The following is a 17734-nucleotide window of genomic DNA, read 5'->3' on the forward strand; positions in this document are numbered from 1 at the left end:
AACAACCAGTAAACTTGTTGCTTTATGCAGCTTCATGGTCTTATCCCCCCCCCTCCTATTATCACCCTCTTACCCCCCCCCCCCCCCTCTCTCTCTCTAACGTCCCTCTCTCTTCTTCCCTTCTTTCCTTTTCCGTCCGGTCCAACACCAAAGATTTTCAAACATTAATAAAGTTTTGCCTCAATTACAAAAGGGGTTTATTCAGACATACCTTTGGTTTGTCTGAAGATTAATAACCCCTCCTGTTAAAGCAAAATATGTCCAACACAAGAGGCCCTCAGCTCTCATCTGCCTGCCCAGCTGTTGGACAGGACAACATGTCCCCGAAATGAAAAGGTAGATTTGATTTGATTTTAGCGAGTTTGACGCGTGTCCAAATGATTTGTTCATCCAAAAATGTGACGTATGTAAATGTTTGTTTTAATCAGATCAGGTTTTTCTGGGCCCATGTACGCAGTTCAATTCTAACCCGATCGTTGATCCAATCAAAGATCTTTTTCTCATGGGACCGCAGCCAATGGTCACAGTTTTACAGAACTCTTTTGTACTTTCAGCTTAGTCTGTTGTTTTTGTCTTTTAATCTAATGTTTTAAGTCTGCTGCTCTTTGGTCTGAAACCACACACACACAAACTAAAAAGGGAAACGTGAAGAAGCCTCCTTAAGGTTCTCCTGTTAGATTTAAAGGTTTAAAGAACATGTTTTTGAACTCCAGGAGGGTGTTTTTTAACCATAGACTGTGTCTGAGGATTGGACTGAGCGAGTGTGACGTCACCCATCCAAAATGCTTCACCTCCAGCCCCAACTAATGAAGTCAATTCAGTCGCCATCTTTTCCCCTATGCGAACGCTGCCATGTTGTAGCCAGACGTCCTCGAGAAGCAGGGATTGGTCCAAGTCAACATCCCTACGGCAACCATTCTATCCAATCAGGGGTGAGCTTGATAGAAGGCCACACCCCAACAGAAATCTGTCAATGAAATGTTTTGAACGTTGGACGTAGGGGTCCAGCAGGCTCCACCTACTTATATTGAGGCATCTGATTACTCAGTTTATAACTACAGAAGGAATAAAAAATATGAACGTTTTCAAGAACGTGTTAAAGAAACAAAAGGTATCAGAGCAAGAATGGTTATTCTGACCAATAGAATGAGCTGCTTATTTCTCTATAGAGCTCTATATGATTTTGGCTTCTTGGAGCGAGGAAGAGTCACTCAGTCCAGTTCTCTGATACAGTCAATGACTTTTGTCCACACTTCATCTGAACTTCATTCTGACTTTTATGTTGAACCCAATGAGTCTGACATGTCGTTATTTCTCACACGTTCTCTCTGCTATACGTCTTTCACAGAGATGCCTTAAAGACCGTTCTTAAAGATCTACCACCCTGACTGTTCTACGGTTCTCTCAGGTGAACACGCCTGATCCAGGTAACAGCAGAAAACATTGCAGGGTGGTAGATCTTGAGGAGCAGCCCTGCAGTGAGACAAAACTAACATTTTCCTAATGTCGTCATTTTTGTGCACCAAGTTAAATCTAAGAACCGGGAAACAAACAGTTTCAAGTCCATCCATTTTCTTCAAGCAGAAATAAAGTTCATTAAAATTTTATGAAAGCTAATTTGTTGAGTGGGGAACACACAAAGATGAGAACTGTGTGTTTTTAGCCTGAGTCCAGTGACTGTAAACTGCTTTAAAGTCAAACCCCGGACCCCGAGTGAGCGGTGAGAGCTGCTCGTACTTGGAGGCCTCCTGCTTCAGCTGCTCCTGGCGCTGCAGAGCCTCCCAGTTGGCTCTCTCCTCCTCAAAGACACGTCTCTTCTCCTCCAGCTCTTTGTGCTGAGCCTCCAGGTTCTTCTTCATCTGTTCGTGACGCCGCTGAAGCTGCAGGCACAGAGAAAACGTCAAACCACTGAGAACCTTTCACCGCTTTAACATCCCACTGGCTCTGCTTGAAAAACAAAACACCTAATAACTGGTTGAGCGGTTCTTGGCGGCAAAATGTGTAATTAAAAGTTTGGGAAAGCTGTCAGCGCTCCTCTCATCTGCTCTTCATGAAGCTGCCTGGGTTCAGAGACATTTGAGGAGGAACCTGCACGGACGTCTGATCTGCTGACGCCTGGATCGTTGTTCTGCTGCAGAACCCAGATGTGATGGAAGACCTTCTACAGGGGAACAGAATTCAGGTCCTGAAGCTGTAAATCAGCCCACACCACCAAACTACCCCCTCCGTGCATGACTGGCTTTTGAGTCCAGATGTTTAAAAGTTCTTGTGGACCATGTAGATGTTCCTCTGGGTTCTTGTTGCTCAGCAGTTTGTCCAACAGTCTGACTGACTGAGCTGAGTCCAGAGAGGCCCTGTGGTCTTCTGAAGACCCCCTGGAGGAGGAGGAGGAGGAGGAGGAGGAGGAGGAGGAGGAGGAGGAGGAGGAGGAGTCCTTGTGCTCCTGGACTCCTCCTGGTCAGTCTGTCTTTCTTGTGAAGGTTCTTCCTGTTTCAGGTGTTCTCCAGGTGTGGTTCTCTGAAGTCTCAAAGCTGTAAGAACGTCTTTGTGATCCTTTCAGACTGAAACACGTCAGAAACTTTGTTCCTCAACGGTTTCTGAGTGATTTTTTTATATTCAAAGATGCTTCCGAGATTTCCCTGCATTACATGAAATCCTCATTTTAACCATCAAAGAACTCAGAGATCTTTGGATAGTTTCAGAAAAGTGTTCCCTCGCTATACCACACTTCACTTGTGGTCTCCGCAGATTTTCTTTTGTCAATCCAGCTCGGCCTGATGAGTTTTTTTGTTTATTTTTATCAGATTGTGTTCTGCGCCCTGATTGGCTGCAGACTTAATCAATCTCCTCCGCGTTGTGCCTCCTGAACAGAATACATTCAACTTATTAGATTTGAAGAAATCTTCAATCGTGATCAGATCTTTGTTTTCATTTCATAATACTTATTTTTCTATGACTGTTTGAAATTAGAGAATTTAAACAAGTAAACAAGAGAGAAACGAGGGAAAATGTTTGTCTGAAAACATTGAAAAAAGAAAAAACATAACTATTTGCGGATTTCACCTATCGCAAATTATTTTATATCGCAACTCCTGCAATAAACGAGGGAACACTGGATCCATATTTACTAGAAGCCGCCCACCTTTTAACGGGATAAGACGGTGTGAGCGTGTCACACCTAAACTACGCTCTGCTCACTGGCAGCCTGTGTCTTCTAGAATTGTTTCTAAGATGTTACTTCAGGTTTTTGAAGGCTTGAATGGTCGGCAGTCCTGGTGGAGCCCTGAGATCTGGAGACGCCCTTAGTGGTTCCAAAGACTCTGGTATGAGCTGTGGAATGGTCTCCTGCTGCCCGTCAGATTCCTCCATGAATTAAGTCACTTTTAGAAACATCTTTGTGCATTTTAGCTCCAGCAACTCTAGTGAGACCAGCATGTCACCTTTTATTGTCACTTTCTTCTTTTATTGTATTAATATTGTTTAGTTTTTTATTTTCTATGGTTATGTTTTACTGCAGCACTTTGGTTGCTTTGGCTTTAGAAATAAATTAAGTAGATTGATCGATACGAACACAGAAGCAGGAACCGAATCCAGATTGATGTCATCCAATCAGCTCCTGTGCTTTTACCCAGAGGCACACACCAGCACAGGAGGAAGTTCTACATCTCTGCAGTGTGTGTGTGTGTGTGTGTGTGTGTGTGCATGTGTGTTACCTCTGCTTCAGAGTCTTTCAGCTTCTGCACTTTCTCCTTGACTTTCATCTCAAACACCTGCTCCATCTCCATCTCCATCTTCTTCATCTTGGTCACGTGCTCTCGCCTCTCCTCCTCCATCTGGGCCAGGGGGCTCCTGCAGGAGGAGCAGGCGCCGAAGCCGGAGCAAGTACACACTTAGAACACGGACCCACAACTTCTGCGCTTCCACACAGAAAGCTACTAACGAGACCATTTGATTTTATTCTGAGATCAAGCGCGTTCAGCGAACAGCAGATCTGCTGAACGTCTCTTCTTCTGCTCCGAATGTTCACCTCGGACCATCTACTCCCTCAAAGCTGAAGCTCAGATTTTCCTGCCTGCTGCAGCAAACTTCTGTCTCTTCCTGTTTCTCTGGAGCTACGTTCCTGCCTGATGCTGCCTTCATCCTCCTCCTCTTCGTCCTCACAGCTGCAGCACTACGGAAACGCATCTATCTTTAATGCTCCTGTCTCCGCTCACCACACATTTCATGCACCTTAACACACAATCGGAGCAAAACGAGCTGCTTCTCTCCCCTGACAGCAAACGCTCTTCTAAAATATACACGTTTCTGGATGATTAACAACTGAATTATGAAACTTTTTTTTTAAGAACTTGAACTTGCAGGCGTCAAACAGAAACCTTTACAAACACCAGAAGGTGGCAGCAGGAAAGGATAAATGTTAGCAATACGGGGGGGTTAAATATTAGTGAAGACTTTGCAGAGAGCAGACACCAGTCATGAAGTGTGAGGAGTTAAGTCACATCAGAAGACATCAAACTTTGTTCCTCAGCTGAGTGAAGCAGGGAGTTCAAACAGGAACTTCCTTCAAATGAAAAGTTTGTGGACTGAAGAAAAGCGGCTTCAGACCATGTTTTCCACAGAAATCCTGAACAGAACAGGAACAATCGTCTATTCCTGTTCTTCCTAATACATTCAGCTAAAAAATAAAAAAATTTAAAAAAAGAGTTGCAAGCAGAAATTCTGCTTTTCCAGCATCTGTCGTTTATGCTCCCTGTCTGCGTTGCCACGGTGACCGCTCCAAACAGCTCATGCACAGGTCTCTGCTCAGGTGGAGTCGACATTACGAGCGGAAAGGATTCGTAAATCTGGGGGACTGGAAGCAGACCAGGTTTTCCTCCCAAAGACGTGAAAAACCAAATTCACCCAAAGGGAGAGGAATCCCCGGAGGAGGAGAGGAGCGGAGCGAATTTGGAAAAAAAAAAAAAGATCACTTACTTTCCTTCAACTGTGTCAAGTCTAAAAAACAAAAGAAAAAGACGAGCGACACACACAGACAGACAGACAGACAGCATGCGATGGTGAGCTCATGCACTCCAATACAACCAGGTAAACATGTTTAGATGCAGATGAACATTGGTGAGGCTGAGGGAAGCTGCAGTGATCAGACGTCTCTCTGTTAGCTTAGTCATTTAGCCTCCTGGTTGTGTTAAACGGTCAAACTGTTGTGATTCAGATGATTAACGCCGGAGATGTTTTCCGACTCGGAGCAGCGCAGACAGAAAATGTGTTGCTGCTGTAATCACCGCAGTCGAGCTCCATAAAGCCGGCTGTCATCTTTATCTGACATCAAACAAAAGCCTGATTTCATTTAGACTCTAGAGGAAAGAGAAAAAACCCCCACACCCCTGGGTCTTACTTGGTGGAGAGCTGTCCTTTGCCCTTGTTGTTGTCCAGTCCGTTGTAGGTGACGGCGGCCAGCTTCCTGCTGCGGTAGTTCTCGTAGTGGACGTTGTTGGTCACGTCCTTTAGGTCCTGCATATGAGTTCTGTGGGGAGACGAGCATCGTCCAGGTGAAACTGGGGACACCTCCCTCCGAAAACAGCAACGAGGAGGAGGAGGAGGAGTACCTGATGAGCATGTCCCTGAGGATGGTGAAGTCACAATGGTCGCTGTTCTCCACTATGAGACAGAACAAGGCATCAGTTGGCCCAAACAAGAACCTGACCGTGGTTCATAAGGATGAAACTGTACCTTCTGCAACCCCCCAGGGGTATTGTCTTCCTCGGACTCTCTTGCTGTTCACTTCGATGATGGTGTTACTTCCAACAACAGCCAGCGGGAGCTTGTCCTGCAGAAACGGCCGTCATGATAAACCCCACACAAACACACCTTCGTTCGCGGCGTGCAGATGAAAAGAAACACACAAACTTTGATTTTTTTCACGAGCCGGTTCTCCTCCTCGTCGTCCGTCTCCGGAAATTCGTAGATCTTAATTTTGTGCTCCTGGATTTCCCGCATGATCTGGACAGACAGCAGAAGCGCGTGAACGTCTGAAAACAGGAGAGCAGGGCAACAGAACAGAACCGGGACAGGAAGGAAGGAGGACGGTGCCCTCCCCAGGGGGGGTCTAAATCAAAGACAGGAGTTTGTTCCAGTCTGAGAGTTTCCATGTACCTTTAAATAAATGTACAGAATTCCCTTTCTGTGTTGGCAGGAGGTTATTAGAAATTCACCTGAGTAGTGGTCGGCGCCGTTGGCATGGAGTAAGCCTGGCCCCCCCCTTGCCCCCCTGGTTGCAGAGAGCTCTTTGTCTACACACTCTCTCACATTTGCCCGTCAGCCCCTCAAATTCCAACCCAACTAGTGGCGCAACAAAAACGGTATTGATATTGGAGCTATACAGCCTTAACGTTTTGAGCCAGGTGCTAACATCTGTACATTTCTTCTTAGAACCTAGAACTACAGCCCACAGGGGTTCATTCTCCATCATTGCTCTACCTACACCTGAGTGTGAGCGAGGATCAGAATGGAGCAGAGCCCAGCGTAAATCCTACACAACATATAAGCTCCATTTCAAAAGGCATTTTTTTCATCTGCTCCTGATTCATAACAATTTAAAGAGATACTCAGAAATGCTACTTTACGATTCATTTTATATGTTTGTCCTTCATCAGCAGAAATAGGTTTAAACACCATTTTAATTGGTTTTGGTCTAAATATATAATTTTTGTTTAGGACAGTGATGGTAGAAAGAAAAAAGAAATGAGAAATTAAATTTGCTTTTATTTTTAAGCGTATTTGCCGATCATCTGAGGATTTCACTTTTTTCTTGAAGACAAAAAACCAGCCGGATGCATTAAAACAGTTTGTACATCAATGCGGTTCTGGAGGTTTAACACAGCAATCCAGATCAGAGTTTTGACCATTAAGGTCTCAGCACCTATCTACCACTGCTCCTCTGCTCACATTTAAACAGACTATGTAAACACACAAACAGGAAGTGAGCTGTGTGCTACTTCCTGTCTGCATTTACATGAGCTAAATGAGAAGAAGATGTAGCTCATGTCAACAGAGATAATGGGAGGATAATGTCTTGGCAGCTTTGCTTCATCCGCCGATAGCCACAGGAATGTAGACGTCCTCTTGGCTGCGGCTGTGGAAACCACTGACCTGCTTCTTGAACTGCTGGCATTCCTCTGGGGTGAGGGTGTCTGCTTTGGCAATCAGCGGGATGACATTGACTTTCTCATGCAGCCGTTTCATGAACTCGATGTCCAGCGGCTTCAGGCTGCAGACAGACAACCACAGCACGTTCAGAGCGGGGCAGTTCTCACCTGTTCTGCGCGTTCGCAGCGGCGATTCAGAGGATAAAAATAGGCTGAACTAAATATAGAAATGTGCGACGGCCCAAACATGTTGGTAATGTCTAAGAAAATGACCTCAGAGTCATGAGAAAAAGCAGGAAAGACAACATTTAAAGAGAGCTGCAGCTCTGCTGCTAGCTTTCTCCATCTTAACAGTTCCATTAAGTGTTGTATTAAAATAAAAGACACTTTGGTGAAAATCTTTCAGGATCCTTTACAGTTTCAGGCACCCTGCAGACTAAAGACACAATTTGAGGTACAAACATGTTATGTGACCACGTTTTACGAGGAAAACCAGCACAGTTCACAGTTCGATGATGCCCATTGATCGTCCACAGCTGAACTGAATCAATGCACAAATCAATACAACAAGTAGAACACAGTGGTGCTTACAGAGCGACTGTTTTTCTCTGTTTTATGCAGAATTTTGGGTTTGTTTCATTAGAGTAGTCCTGAAGTTTAGTCGTAAAGTGGTTCTCTGTGTGGGTTAGAGGAGGAAACTGCACAGATAAAGACCAGACGGCTCTAAATGAGAGGAAGCTTGTAGAAGCGAGAGCGTGGAATTTGAAGTCAAAAGCCTCAGAAGCAGCAGTTCCGTCTCTCCTGAGCAGATAAGCGGCCATGGAGGAACACTGAGCTCATCACAACATGAACCTTCAGGAAAAACAGACCTGAGAGCCACGAGATGAAGCCGCCTTCAACAACATCAACGTAAAAACAGGCCGACTTTCAGTGCCTCCACGGTTTTTGATTGAATCATAAGTTCCTGCATCAAACTGGAACAGAGAGGCTTTGTTTTCTGTAAAAACCCCGAACCAGTTCAGTACACATTCATGTGATTTACAACTAAACCAGATTCAAGATTTGATGACAAACTGATTTAAAAAACCTCCTTTTTAGTTAGTTTAAAAAAAACAACGTAATTTTGGGATTAAACTAGGCCTGCACAATATAATCGCAAATGTATCGTTTTATCAAGCTGTCCAATACTCATATCGCAAAAGACGGCGAAATTTGTAATAAATGGGTTTCCTTAAATGTGCTAATTTAATCTTATGGAAGGTTCTTGTATTTAATGAAACAAATATATCCATTTATGCATTTGACCATTCGGATGGACGCCTTCACGTTGTTGACCAATCAGATGGAGATCTTTAATTTAAGTCATGTTGACCAGGATTTAAATCCTGTTTAAATCAAGGATCTTTTAGGTTGTTTTACTATTTTTTCCTGCATCGCAAGTTATATCGTCATCGCAATAATGATCACTAATTTCGTAAATTGAGAGTTTTCCTCATATCGTGCAGCCCTAGTTTAAACTAAATTTTATTTAAACTTATAAAAACCTTTTGACTGAGCTCATTTATAAACAAAGCCTTAAACCAGGGGTCTGCTTTTGCCCCTCTGTTGAGGCTCTCTGGTTAACAAAAAATAAAACGTTTTTAGTTTTTAAAAGTAACTGTAAATTAAAAAGTAAGTACGTTTAAAGTTTAAAAAAAATGCACATGCACAAACATTTTAAAACTGATTTTTGTGCGCCGTTTACCACAGTAAAAAAATTCAGCCAGTTATTACAGCAAGGATTAATTAGCTCTGATTTAACTTTTTGTCAGATTTACTCATTTCTGGCTCAAAAGTCCCACAAAAGACAAAATAAACATATTTTTTTACATCACTGCTGACATTAGATAACTTAATACTACATTTAGTATGGTCCTATGTGATACAGGGTGTCTTATTTTGAAAGAAAGTCTTATGAACCTCTGTAAAATGTTTTACAAATATTTCATAGTTTTCAAAAAAATACAAGGCTATTTTCATTTTATTTTGTATGTATGCCAAGAAAGAAAAAAAGACGACAGTTTGTTTATATTGACAATCATAGTAGCAATAACATAACCATGTCTCAGTGGCCTTGTGGTAGAGTGTCCCTACTGAGACATGAAGGTCACTAGTTCAAATACCTGAGTCCTAGCAAAAACTAAAAATAGGACCCATGCCTCCCTGCTCGACACTCAGCATTAAAGGGTTGGGGGCTAAACCTCCGACACCGGTTCCCCGTGTCTGCAGATCACTGCTCCCCCAGGGGATGGGTCAAATGCGGAGAAAAAATTTACCACCCAGGTGTGGGACAACTAAGAAGACTTTGGCTACGTTTACACTGCAGGCTGAAACGACCCAATTCCGATTTTTTTTTTTGCCCCTATGCGACCTGTATCGGATTCATGACAGTCTGAACGACACAAATCCAATCTTTTCAAATGCGACCCAGACCACGTGGGTATGTGCTGCTGAATCTGATACGTATCCGATCTCTTGAAATGCGACCTCCGTCTGACCGGCCAGGCCACATGAATCCGACCCGTACGTCATTGATACGCTACAAACGTCATCATTCTGCATTGAAGTAGGCGGAAACAAGAACATAAACATCAACATGGCGGACGATGCTGCTGAGACCAGTCAGTGGAAGGGAAGCGAGGTCACCGATTGGATTAATTTTTGGGGTGACAGCTCTATTCAGGCCAAACTCAAGGGCTCTTATCACAACCGGGCGGTTTTTGAAAAGATTTCCAGCGAAATGGCCGAGCGTGGCGTTGAACCTTCCCCGCGGTGACTTTTTTTCCCCCCTTTCCGACCGCGGTCAGAAGCGGATCCTCCTCCCGGGTTCACTTCCCCGTTCGGACCCTCAGATTCTCCAGAGCGGGTTAATAAAGGGGCAATAGCAGTTCTGCTGGGGGAAGCCTTCTTTTATTACTGTTCTCTTTCCTCCCTAATAGACAACATGAATGCGCGCCCACACAGCCCCCCTCATTCCCTACCTCGCTGCACGCGCTCTCTCCTGTCTCTTACACAGACGTGTGCGGCCCCAGCACATACACATCCCCATTCCACAACAGTGGGTACAGACGATCCTGGCTCCAATGCCTTCTTAAAATGAGAAGATTGTAATTGTGCTGGCTCCTTTGTGAAAATAAATGTAATAATGCAAAAAAGGATCTGCTGTTGACAACACTGTTGTTGACATCCATTGTTAACATTAGCTACTTCCGCAAACAACGAGTGACATTCACCGTTGTGTACTCTTCTGTGCATCCGGGTCACTTCTGGGTCATTTCACGGTCACACAGGAGATCACAAAAGTTCACATCTAATTGGAAATGTGAACGGCCTTGCAAAAAAAAAAAAACACGATTTTTTTCAAAAAAAATCGGAATCGAGCATTGGGCCCTGCAGTGTGCATAGCCTTTGTGGCTCCTATTGGGTTGTGGTCTGTGAAAAAATTGCCCGAATGATACCACTCCAATCATCTTTAGATCTGTTGTAAAAGTGTTCCGTGTGCTCTTATTTATGTTCATGCCATTTTTAGGCACCCCCAAAAAAAGTCATTTTCTTGAACAAACATTGTGCTGAGCAGCATGAGCTGATCAGAAACTCGCCACCAAGTCGTGGACGGGACTGTTGGCACAGAAGTCAGCCTCCACCGATATCCCATCATCCTTTTGTTTACAGGCTGTCCTGCTAGCTTACAGCCACTCACAACCTCAAGCCAACATTAACGGTGCAACAAAACTGGCGAGCGATATCAGACATGTCCAGCCGTCCAGTTCAGATCCAGATTCCAGCTCAGACCAGGAAAACAAAGACGTTCATGGATCCATTTGTCTGAAAGTGAATGCATCAGAATGGAACGGAGCTGGGAGCTTGTGGCCCGCCCATTTCAGTTTCTATGACACAACTGGGAGCTTTTGCAAACAGCATTTCAAACGATTTGCTGCTGATTCATCGGAATAAAGAAATTGCAGTTTTAATCTGACATGATTTTATATTTTCTCCTTCAAGAGAAAAATGCTACATTAAATGTGAAAAACAACCAAAAGCATTACTTTCATTGGAGTGGGTCTTTAAACCATTACACAGCATAAGTGCAGACTATAGGAACCGTGAGTGTTGGATATGTAAACGTTAAACTTTAAAAGCTTCTTCTCTTATCTTGTAAACACTGAGAACCAAGATGCCATCAGAGTTTGTGATGATTTTGATGTTAAAAAGGGGACTCTGAGCTTGTGTGTGGTAAAAACTGATGTGTAAACATGTCACAAAAACCAGACCGGCCCAGAAGCGGACGTTAGCGTGTAACGGTCATTAAAACCCAGCAGGAGCGGCCGTTACTCTGTAGATCTGCATCCTCACCCAGTTTCATGAAAGCAGACAGACTCAGGGACAAAAACAAGGACAGAAGACGACAACATCCTGGTGAAAAGGCGTGTGAACACGCCACAGATATGTGCAGCCCCACAGCACGCACACACAGCTGTGTCTTCATTCTCAAGGAGGATTCACGTTAGGAGGACAGATAGTTTGGGTTTCAAGTGCCTATTTAACATTTCTTTCCTTTTACGGTTAAGAGAAAATCCCTTAAAGTTGTCCGTTTAAACGCTTTCTGCTCCCAGAATATCCAATGTGCTTGAGCGGGAAAGGCCGCATCAGCCCGTCTCAGCCGCCAACGCACGGGGCAGAGCTGGTGGCTCGTGAAAAACTCAACGTTGTAATTAAAATTCCACACGCCCGTGTTTTTATGAAACACTTTTCCTGATCGGGACCACGAGCCGAGCATTTTCCCAGCTTCGAACTCCCCTTGTTTCAGCGTTTTAACTGCTTTGCTCTTCTAAACAGCACAGCTGGAAGCTGCAGGACCTGTTACCACGCAGCAAAGAAAGAAATAGGTCCTAAACATCCTTTTCTGTTCTTCACGATAAAGCACAACCCCCCCCGACCTTTGGGATCCAGCTGACCCCGCGTTCCTCTGCTAACGCAGCATTTCCTCTCTAAAGCAGGAGGGGGTGAGCCCTCCACCTCATGCAGCAGACTCACCCGTGTCCTGACGGAGCGATGAAGTACAGACAGCAGTGGATCCGGCTGTCGGGCATCTGTCGTCGGTTGACCCGCGACTCTGCGTTCAGATAATCTTCAAACTTGCTGTCTATGTGGTCGATGACCGGTTGCCAGCTGCACAACACAAACGTTGCTGTCAGTTCAGTGTGGAAACAAATGCGGCGCTCAAATCAAGCCGCAAGGGCTGAGGTGATGGTCTTCCTCACCAGTTGCTGTTGTCGACGGCATCTCCGAATCCTGGGGTGTCAACTATTGTTAGAAGCAGCTGGACTCCGCCCTCTTTTATTAGCACTTTGGACTGCTCCACCTGACGGGAGGGAAGAAGAAGGCGTTTTCTTCTGACGTTGGTTCAAATGGTGACAAAACAAAAACAAAAAATGAAGTGAGGATGAGGAAAGAAGGGAGCCGAGCTGCTGTCAGTGAATGCCAGAGATCCCACAGAGAAGGAAACACTTGGGAGAGCTTAACATGCCAAAACATGTCACCTGAAACGCTGCTGCTGCTGAAGTGGAGGCAGACTGCTGTCACTCAAAAGGCAGACAGAGGCCTTTGAGCCTCACAGCCATATTTGGAAACAGAAAGATGGGAGCTGACTAATTTCTAACATGACACCAAAAAACAAAAACAAAAAACACTGAAGCAGTTCTGCACAAAATCTACGAACCCCCTCTGCTTATCAAACTCCAGCTGTGTTGGACATTAAGGCTGTGAAGCCGGGCACTGGAGCTCCAGCTCCACCGGTCTCCGAAATACGGAGCTGGCGTGTCCCTCAAACTGTTCATATTTCATTTAATGGCGTTCCCAGCCACAGCTAAACGCCGTCTGTCTGCCGTTTTTCATGCCTTTCATTTGTGCGGTTCAGCAGAGGGATCCTCATCTGACATTTCACCAAAGAATGATCGTTTGGTCCAAACCAATGACTGCATATGAGAACTGGACTGAGAGGCCCCTCCCCGCTGGCGTTCCAAACAGGAAGTGGCTCCAAGAAGCCAAAATCCTATAGACTTCTATAGAAAAATAAGCAGCTGTTCCTCGGTCTATTGGTCAGTAGAACCATTCTTGATTGGATACCTTTTTTTTTAACATGTTAAACGTCCAACGTTCAAAACCTTTGATAGATTTCGTGTAGCCTACTTACAAGTGGTAGGGATGTGACCTTCCAACAAGCTGACTTCTGATTGGAGAGAATGGTTGCCATAGAGATTTTGACTCAGATTAACTCAGACCATTCACTGCTTACTAATGAGGTCTGGCTCCAACGTGGCGACTGAAAGAACATCATTCTCATACACAGTCGATGGATCAAACACAAACGGGAGAAAGGGTCGTTTCTTCAAACCAGAACCGACAGGAGGGCAGACAGAGACTGGATCATAACAGTACGGGTCACAGCAGAACCTCGGACCTTTTACTTCACGCACCTGTACAGTCTTTTTGATTCGATGTGAAGGTCCGGGATATTCTGCCGAGTAAAGGTCTGTTAGGAACAACGAGTTGATGAGCGTCGACTTGCCCAGACCGGATTCACCTGAGAAACCCAGCAGACAAGAGATCAGATCAGAGCCTCTAGTGGAACTTCAATAACTAGAAATAGAACAAGACAGAAAGAAAGCTAACTTTTCTTTCCCAGATAAAGGAAGTCTTTATTTGATGTTTTTTTTTTTTTTTACACACCTGCTGCCTTTTCCCCCACAGACAAACTTCACATATTTGAACCATGAACTGATGTGCAGATGTAAAAACAGGTTAGTCAGAGCTAACCGCTGCGCTAACCTTTGTCTCACAGTCTTTTCACACCTGCTGAGCTCCTCCACACATCCAACCACCTGCAGTATTTTAACAGTGCGCTCTGGTGGGGGACGTTTATCTAAAGGCGGTCGCTGACCTGCCGAACCGTCAAGCATCAGGTTTTGGGATTCTGCTGCAAGTCTTCTTTATTTTCAGGTTAGACTCAAAGACATTGTTTTCTCAGGACTTAGGCCGGATCCAGATTTTTCACCGGGCTCAGTCTGGGTTTCGGGTCACCAGAAACCACCTTCTACTTCTTCTTACGTTGTTCGGTGTTTTGCTTCAAGCAAGGAAACGGATTTAGCTGCTGCAATTGCCCTGCATGTTTTTATATGGTGGTTTGTCTGACCTGAGTAACCAAACCACAGTCAGAAGCTCAATTTTAGGAACTAAATCATCACAAAGTTGTTTCACTCTCTTCGCTTTAGACTTTTCTTCATCGCAGCTCGTTAATCTGTCCCACACACCCACTGTATTATGCATTTTTTTATCCAAGGATAATATTTTAAACTTGTAAAAGTGCATACCAGTGTTATCACAAATGGATTAACACAACTCTAAGAATGAGCAAGAGCAGTGCACGGCTCTTATGAAGAGAAGTTGTACGGTCAAAGACGACGCTGTCTTTTCAGGGATGAGAGAAATCAATCGGTTTGTGTTTAACAGCTCAAAAGCTGCGGAAACAATGCGGACAATGGCTCTTGTTATGTGCAGCTGACTGGCTGGGGGTCCGGGACACTTCTCAAGCTTGGATGCCCATTGTGTGCCCTGTTTCCAAGCTCTGCTAAAAAGCATCATTAGTGGAAATGACCACTGGCACTGCCTACCTTGGCCCACAGCCACAGGTCAATACTGAACTGGCGACCATTTACAGCAGAGCTGCAGTCAGCTGGTAGAATGTGACTCCTGCAGTGCAACATGTGAGGTATGGAAACGTGAACTTCAGTTATTTCCTGCTTTGAGCATGTGGGCCTCTGAAAGGTGCGGCTTTGTAACGTGCAAACAGGTTGTTGGATCTCATGATCCGGACTCTATGGATAGACGTGCCAGCCACTGACAGCGACGCCATCCTCGCTTCCTCCATCTACACGAGCAACGCGAGGCATGTGGGCGCCGCGGGGACATGTGGGCCTGTAGCTAATCAGAGCCAAGAACAGCTGAATATTGTGTGAGAGCATGTGAAGAAAAAAAAAAGACAATTCTCAGAGGAGCGTCTACTCGGTCCTCGCTGGAGTTCCAGTTTGAAACAAAAATTCTAAAAATGCAGAAAAGGTTCAAGGACTTTGCCTCAATCCTGTCAGCCCAGATGGAAACGGTTTTCATGATTAATACAGCGGAATAAAAATAATTAACAACTATGGGTTACACAAACCACGCTTAGAGGCTGCGTGCACTTTTGTAGAACCCGCCACAGAAAGTACTGTTTTCCCTCCAAACAATGTCTGACCAGCCGAGAGTGATGCTGGCCCAGAGTCAACAGTCACTACCCAAGTATTTAAAAAACAAATCTGTCTTTTTGGGTGAAGTTTGACACAAATCCAAACCAAATGTTTCTCTTCCTTCACACAGAGCCTGACACTGATCTGAAATGTGGAGGAGAAGCGGGACAATGCAGAGCTCTGAGTCAGCAATTAACACCACAAAGCTGGGGGCTTGTCCCCTGTGTGTAAATATGGGTTTGCACACACACACAAAAACAAACCACACGGAGGATCTCTAAATGCCAACCGCAGCGAACACAATGAAAGGATTCAGGCAAAACACGGCACATGGAAAGAGGAGCAGCGGGAGTTCTTACCCACAACCATCAGCGTGAACTCAAACCCCCTCTTCACAGACTTCCTGTAAACTTGGTTCGGGAGGCTTGCAAAGCCGACATATCCCTCAAGGTTTTTCTGTTGCTGTAAAAAAATATATTTTTTTAAATAAAATACATTCTATAACACCCTCCCACCCCTGCAGAGGATTTGAGCATCTTAAACAGTCCAGACATTCTGACCACCTGTGCTGCAGTATGATGCTTTTTAAATTTTACTCCAAACATGTCCTTGTATTCTCATTCTGACATGGTTGTTGTTAGAAGTCACACACATTTATCTAAAACAAGAATTCCATTTTTTTTGTCTTGAAACAGTTATAAACGTGTAAAAAAAAATAAACAGTCAAATAATTATAATAATGTCAGTACTTACTGCTGTATTTCGATGATCAAAATGAGGTCATCCAGTATTTCCACGGTCACAAAAAAAAAACGTAAAATTTTGGAAAAGACAAGAAATCAATACAAAATTTCAAATCAACTTCAGACTCTCCATATTTAAAAACAGCTTTCCAAATAACATCCTCAGGGGACAAGTGGACCTTGTGGGTTTTTACTCCACTTTTAATATCAGCAGCGTCAAAAAGCAAAGTTCATCCACCGTTGGAGCAGTTTTTAAAGCCTGTGGATGGGAGAGTATTTCTGTTTTTTTTTGCCATAGCATCTTCTGCCTGCCAACACCGGCCCACATGCCAGATACGCTGATTCTCCCTCAGGGTGTGCAGTTTAACTGTAGTACAAGAATGTGTATCTTCATGAAAACCTTTTATCCGACTGGTTTTTAACCAAACACTTTATATATTGTGTCCCATTAAAAAAACCTGTCAGTTACTAATCACAGTTAGTGTGTTTCCTTTGCACTGACTGTAAAAAGAAAAAAAAAAGAAAAAATCTGCTAAAGGAAGTGTAGGTGACTGATTTTACCAGGAAGTTTATGTAAATGTAAAACGTGTCCCTGGCGTTGAAAGAAAAAAAAACAGTCTGTGTCAGTTGAGGAAGCGAATGGTTCAACGCTTAGATTTAGAGGTCACAACGATCTGAATCCTCGATCTGTGTGAGCAACCAGATCCAATCTAATAATCCAGATTAAGCAGCCTCCTTATGTCTAACCTGTGCTGTCTCAAGTCTGCCTTTTGACTACCAGACCACATTTTACAGCCAGAACAGGCTACACACACAAACTACTGGTAGCTAAAAATTAGGACAAAAGAACGTCAAAGGCTTTTTTAGCGGAGCAGCCGTTAAGACTTTAAAACAAACGTTTCCTGCCATTTCCTTGCAACTAAACACAAAAATTAGCTTTTATCTGAGCACTTAATACGACACACGCCAATAATGAAGCTAGTTATCACGGTTTGTTTTTTCAGGATCGAATCTCAAAAGAGGCGCGCGAGCGAAGCTGAGTTTTATGGCAGCTAACAGAAACCGCTCGTAAAACAAACAGAAGCGATATGTGAAATACTTTCCTAAAGAGCTAACGGCAGGAAATGACACTCCCGTTAGTTTGGACGGCATGCTAACGAGCAGAAGCTAGCAGCTAGCTAGCCATCCAGATGGAGGCGGACTGGGCGTTGGTTGCTCAACTGCTGAAGCTAATCAGCGACGAGATGGTTTGAAAAATCTCCGTCCGTGTTAGCTAAAACATGGGGGGTGAAAGGCGTTTGCGTGCAGCTGTAACAACGGCTAACGGCGGTAACCTCACCCATCACGAAAACTCTCCCCGCCGCCTCAGACGCAGATCATTCACAAACCGACATTCCCCCTTCTGGCTACTTTTCCTCGACTTACTCACAATGAAGCACGGAACGTCACACAAACTCGACGTCGCTACGCTGCAGAATTTACGTAACACGTACGTGAATCTCGACTACTGTAGTCTCGCGATACG

General features: G+C 44.3%; 1 protein-coding gene across 5 annotated transcripts in view; it reads right to left on the reverse strand.

The window, feature by feature from the left end:
- Nucleotides 1-17724, reverse strand: part of septin7b (septin 7b) — a 20040-nt gene extending 2316 nt beyond the window's left edge. The window contains exons 1-13 of one of the 5 annotated variants that reach the window (XM_020710468.3): nt 17549-17724; nt 15826-15928; nt 13661-13767; nt 12446-12546; nt 12219-12353; nt 7150-7267; nt 5908-6000; nt 5731-5827; nt 5607-5658; nt 5396-5524; nt 4975-4995; nt 3714-3849; nt 1738-1880 (exon numbers count right to left, since the gene is read on the reverse strand). In XM_020710468.3, coding sequence (XP_020566127.2) covers nt 1738-1880; nt 3714-3849; nt 4975-4995; nt 5396-5524; nt 5607-5658; nt 5731-5827; nt 5908-6000; nt 7150-7267; nt 12219-12353; nt 12446-12546; nt 13661-13767; nt 15826-15835 — 1142 coding nt within the window. In that variant the 5' untranslated portion in view covers nt 15836-15928; nt 17549-17724. Of the gene's footprint in view, nt 1-1737; nt 1881-3713; nt 3850-3936; nt 4172-4974; nt 4996-5395; nt 5525-5606; nt 5659-5730; nt 5828-5907; nt 6001-7149; nt 7268-12218; nt 12354-12445; nt 12547-13660; nt 13768-15825; nt 15929-16219 lie in introns of those variants that run through there. The other 4 variants (XM_020710469.3, XM_078933267.1, XM_078933268.1 and 1 more) reach the window with 4 other exon arrangements.
- Between the last annotated feature and the right edge of the window lie 10 nt (nt 17725-17734).

The sequence above is a fragment of the Oryzias latipes genome, chromosome 16 (assembly GCF_053564925.1).
Source record: "Oryzias latipes strain Hd-rR chromosome 16, Olatipes_Hd-rR_3.1".
Classification (NCBI taxonomy): domain Eukaryota; kingdom Metazoa; phylum Chordata; class Actinopteri; order Beloniformes; family Adrianichthyidae; genus Oryzias; species Oryzias latipes.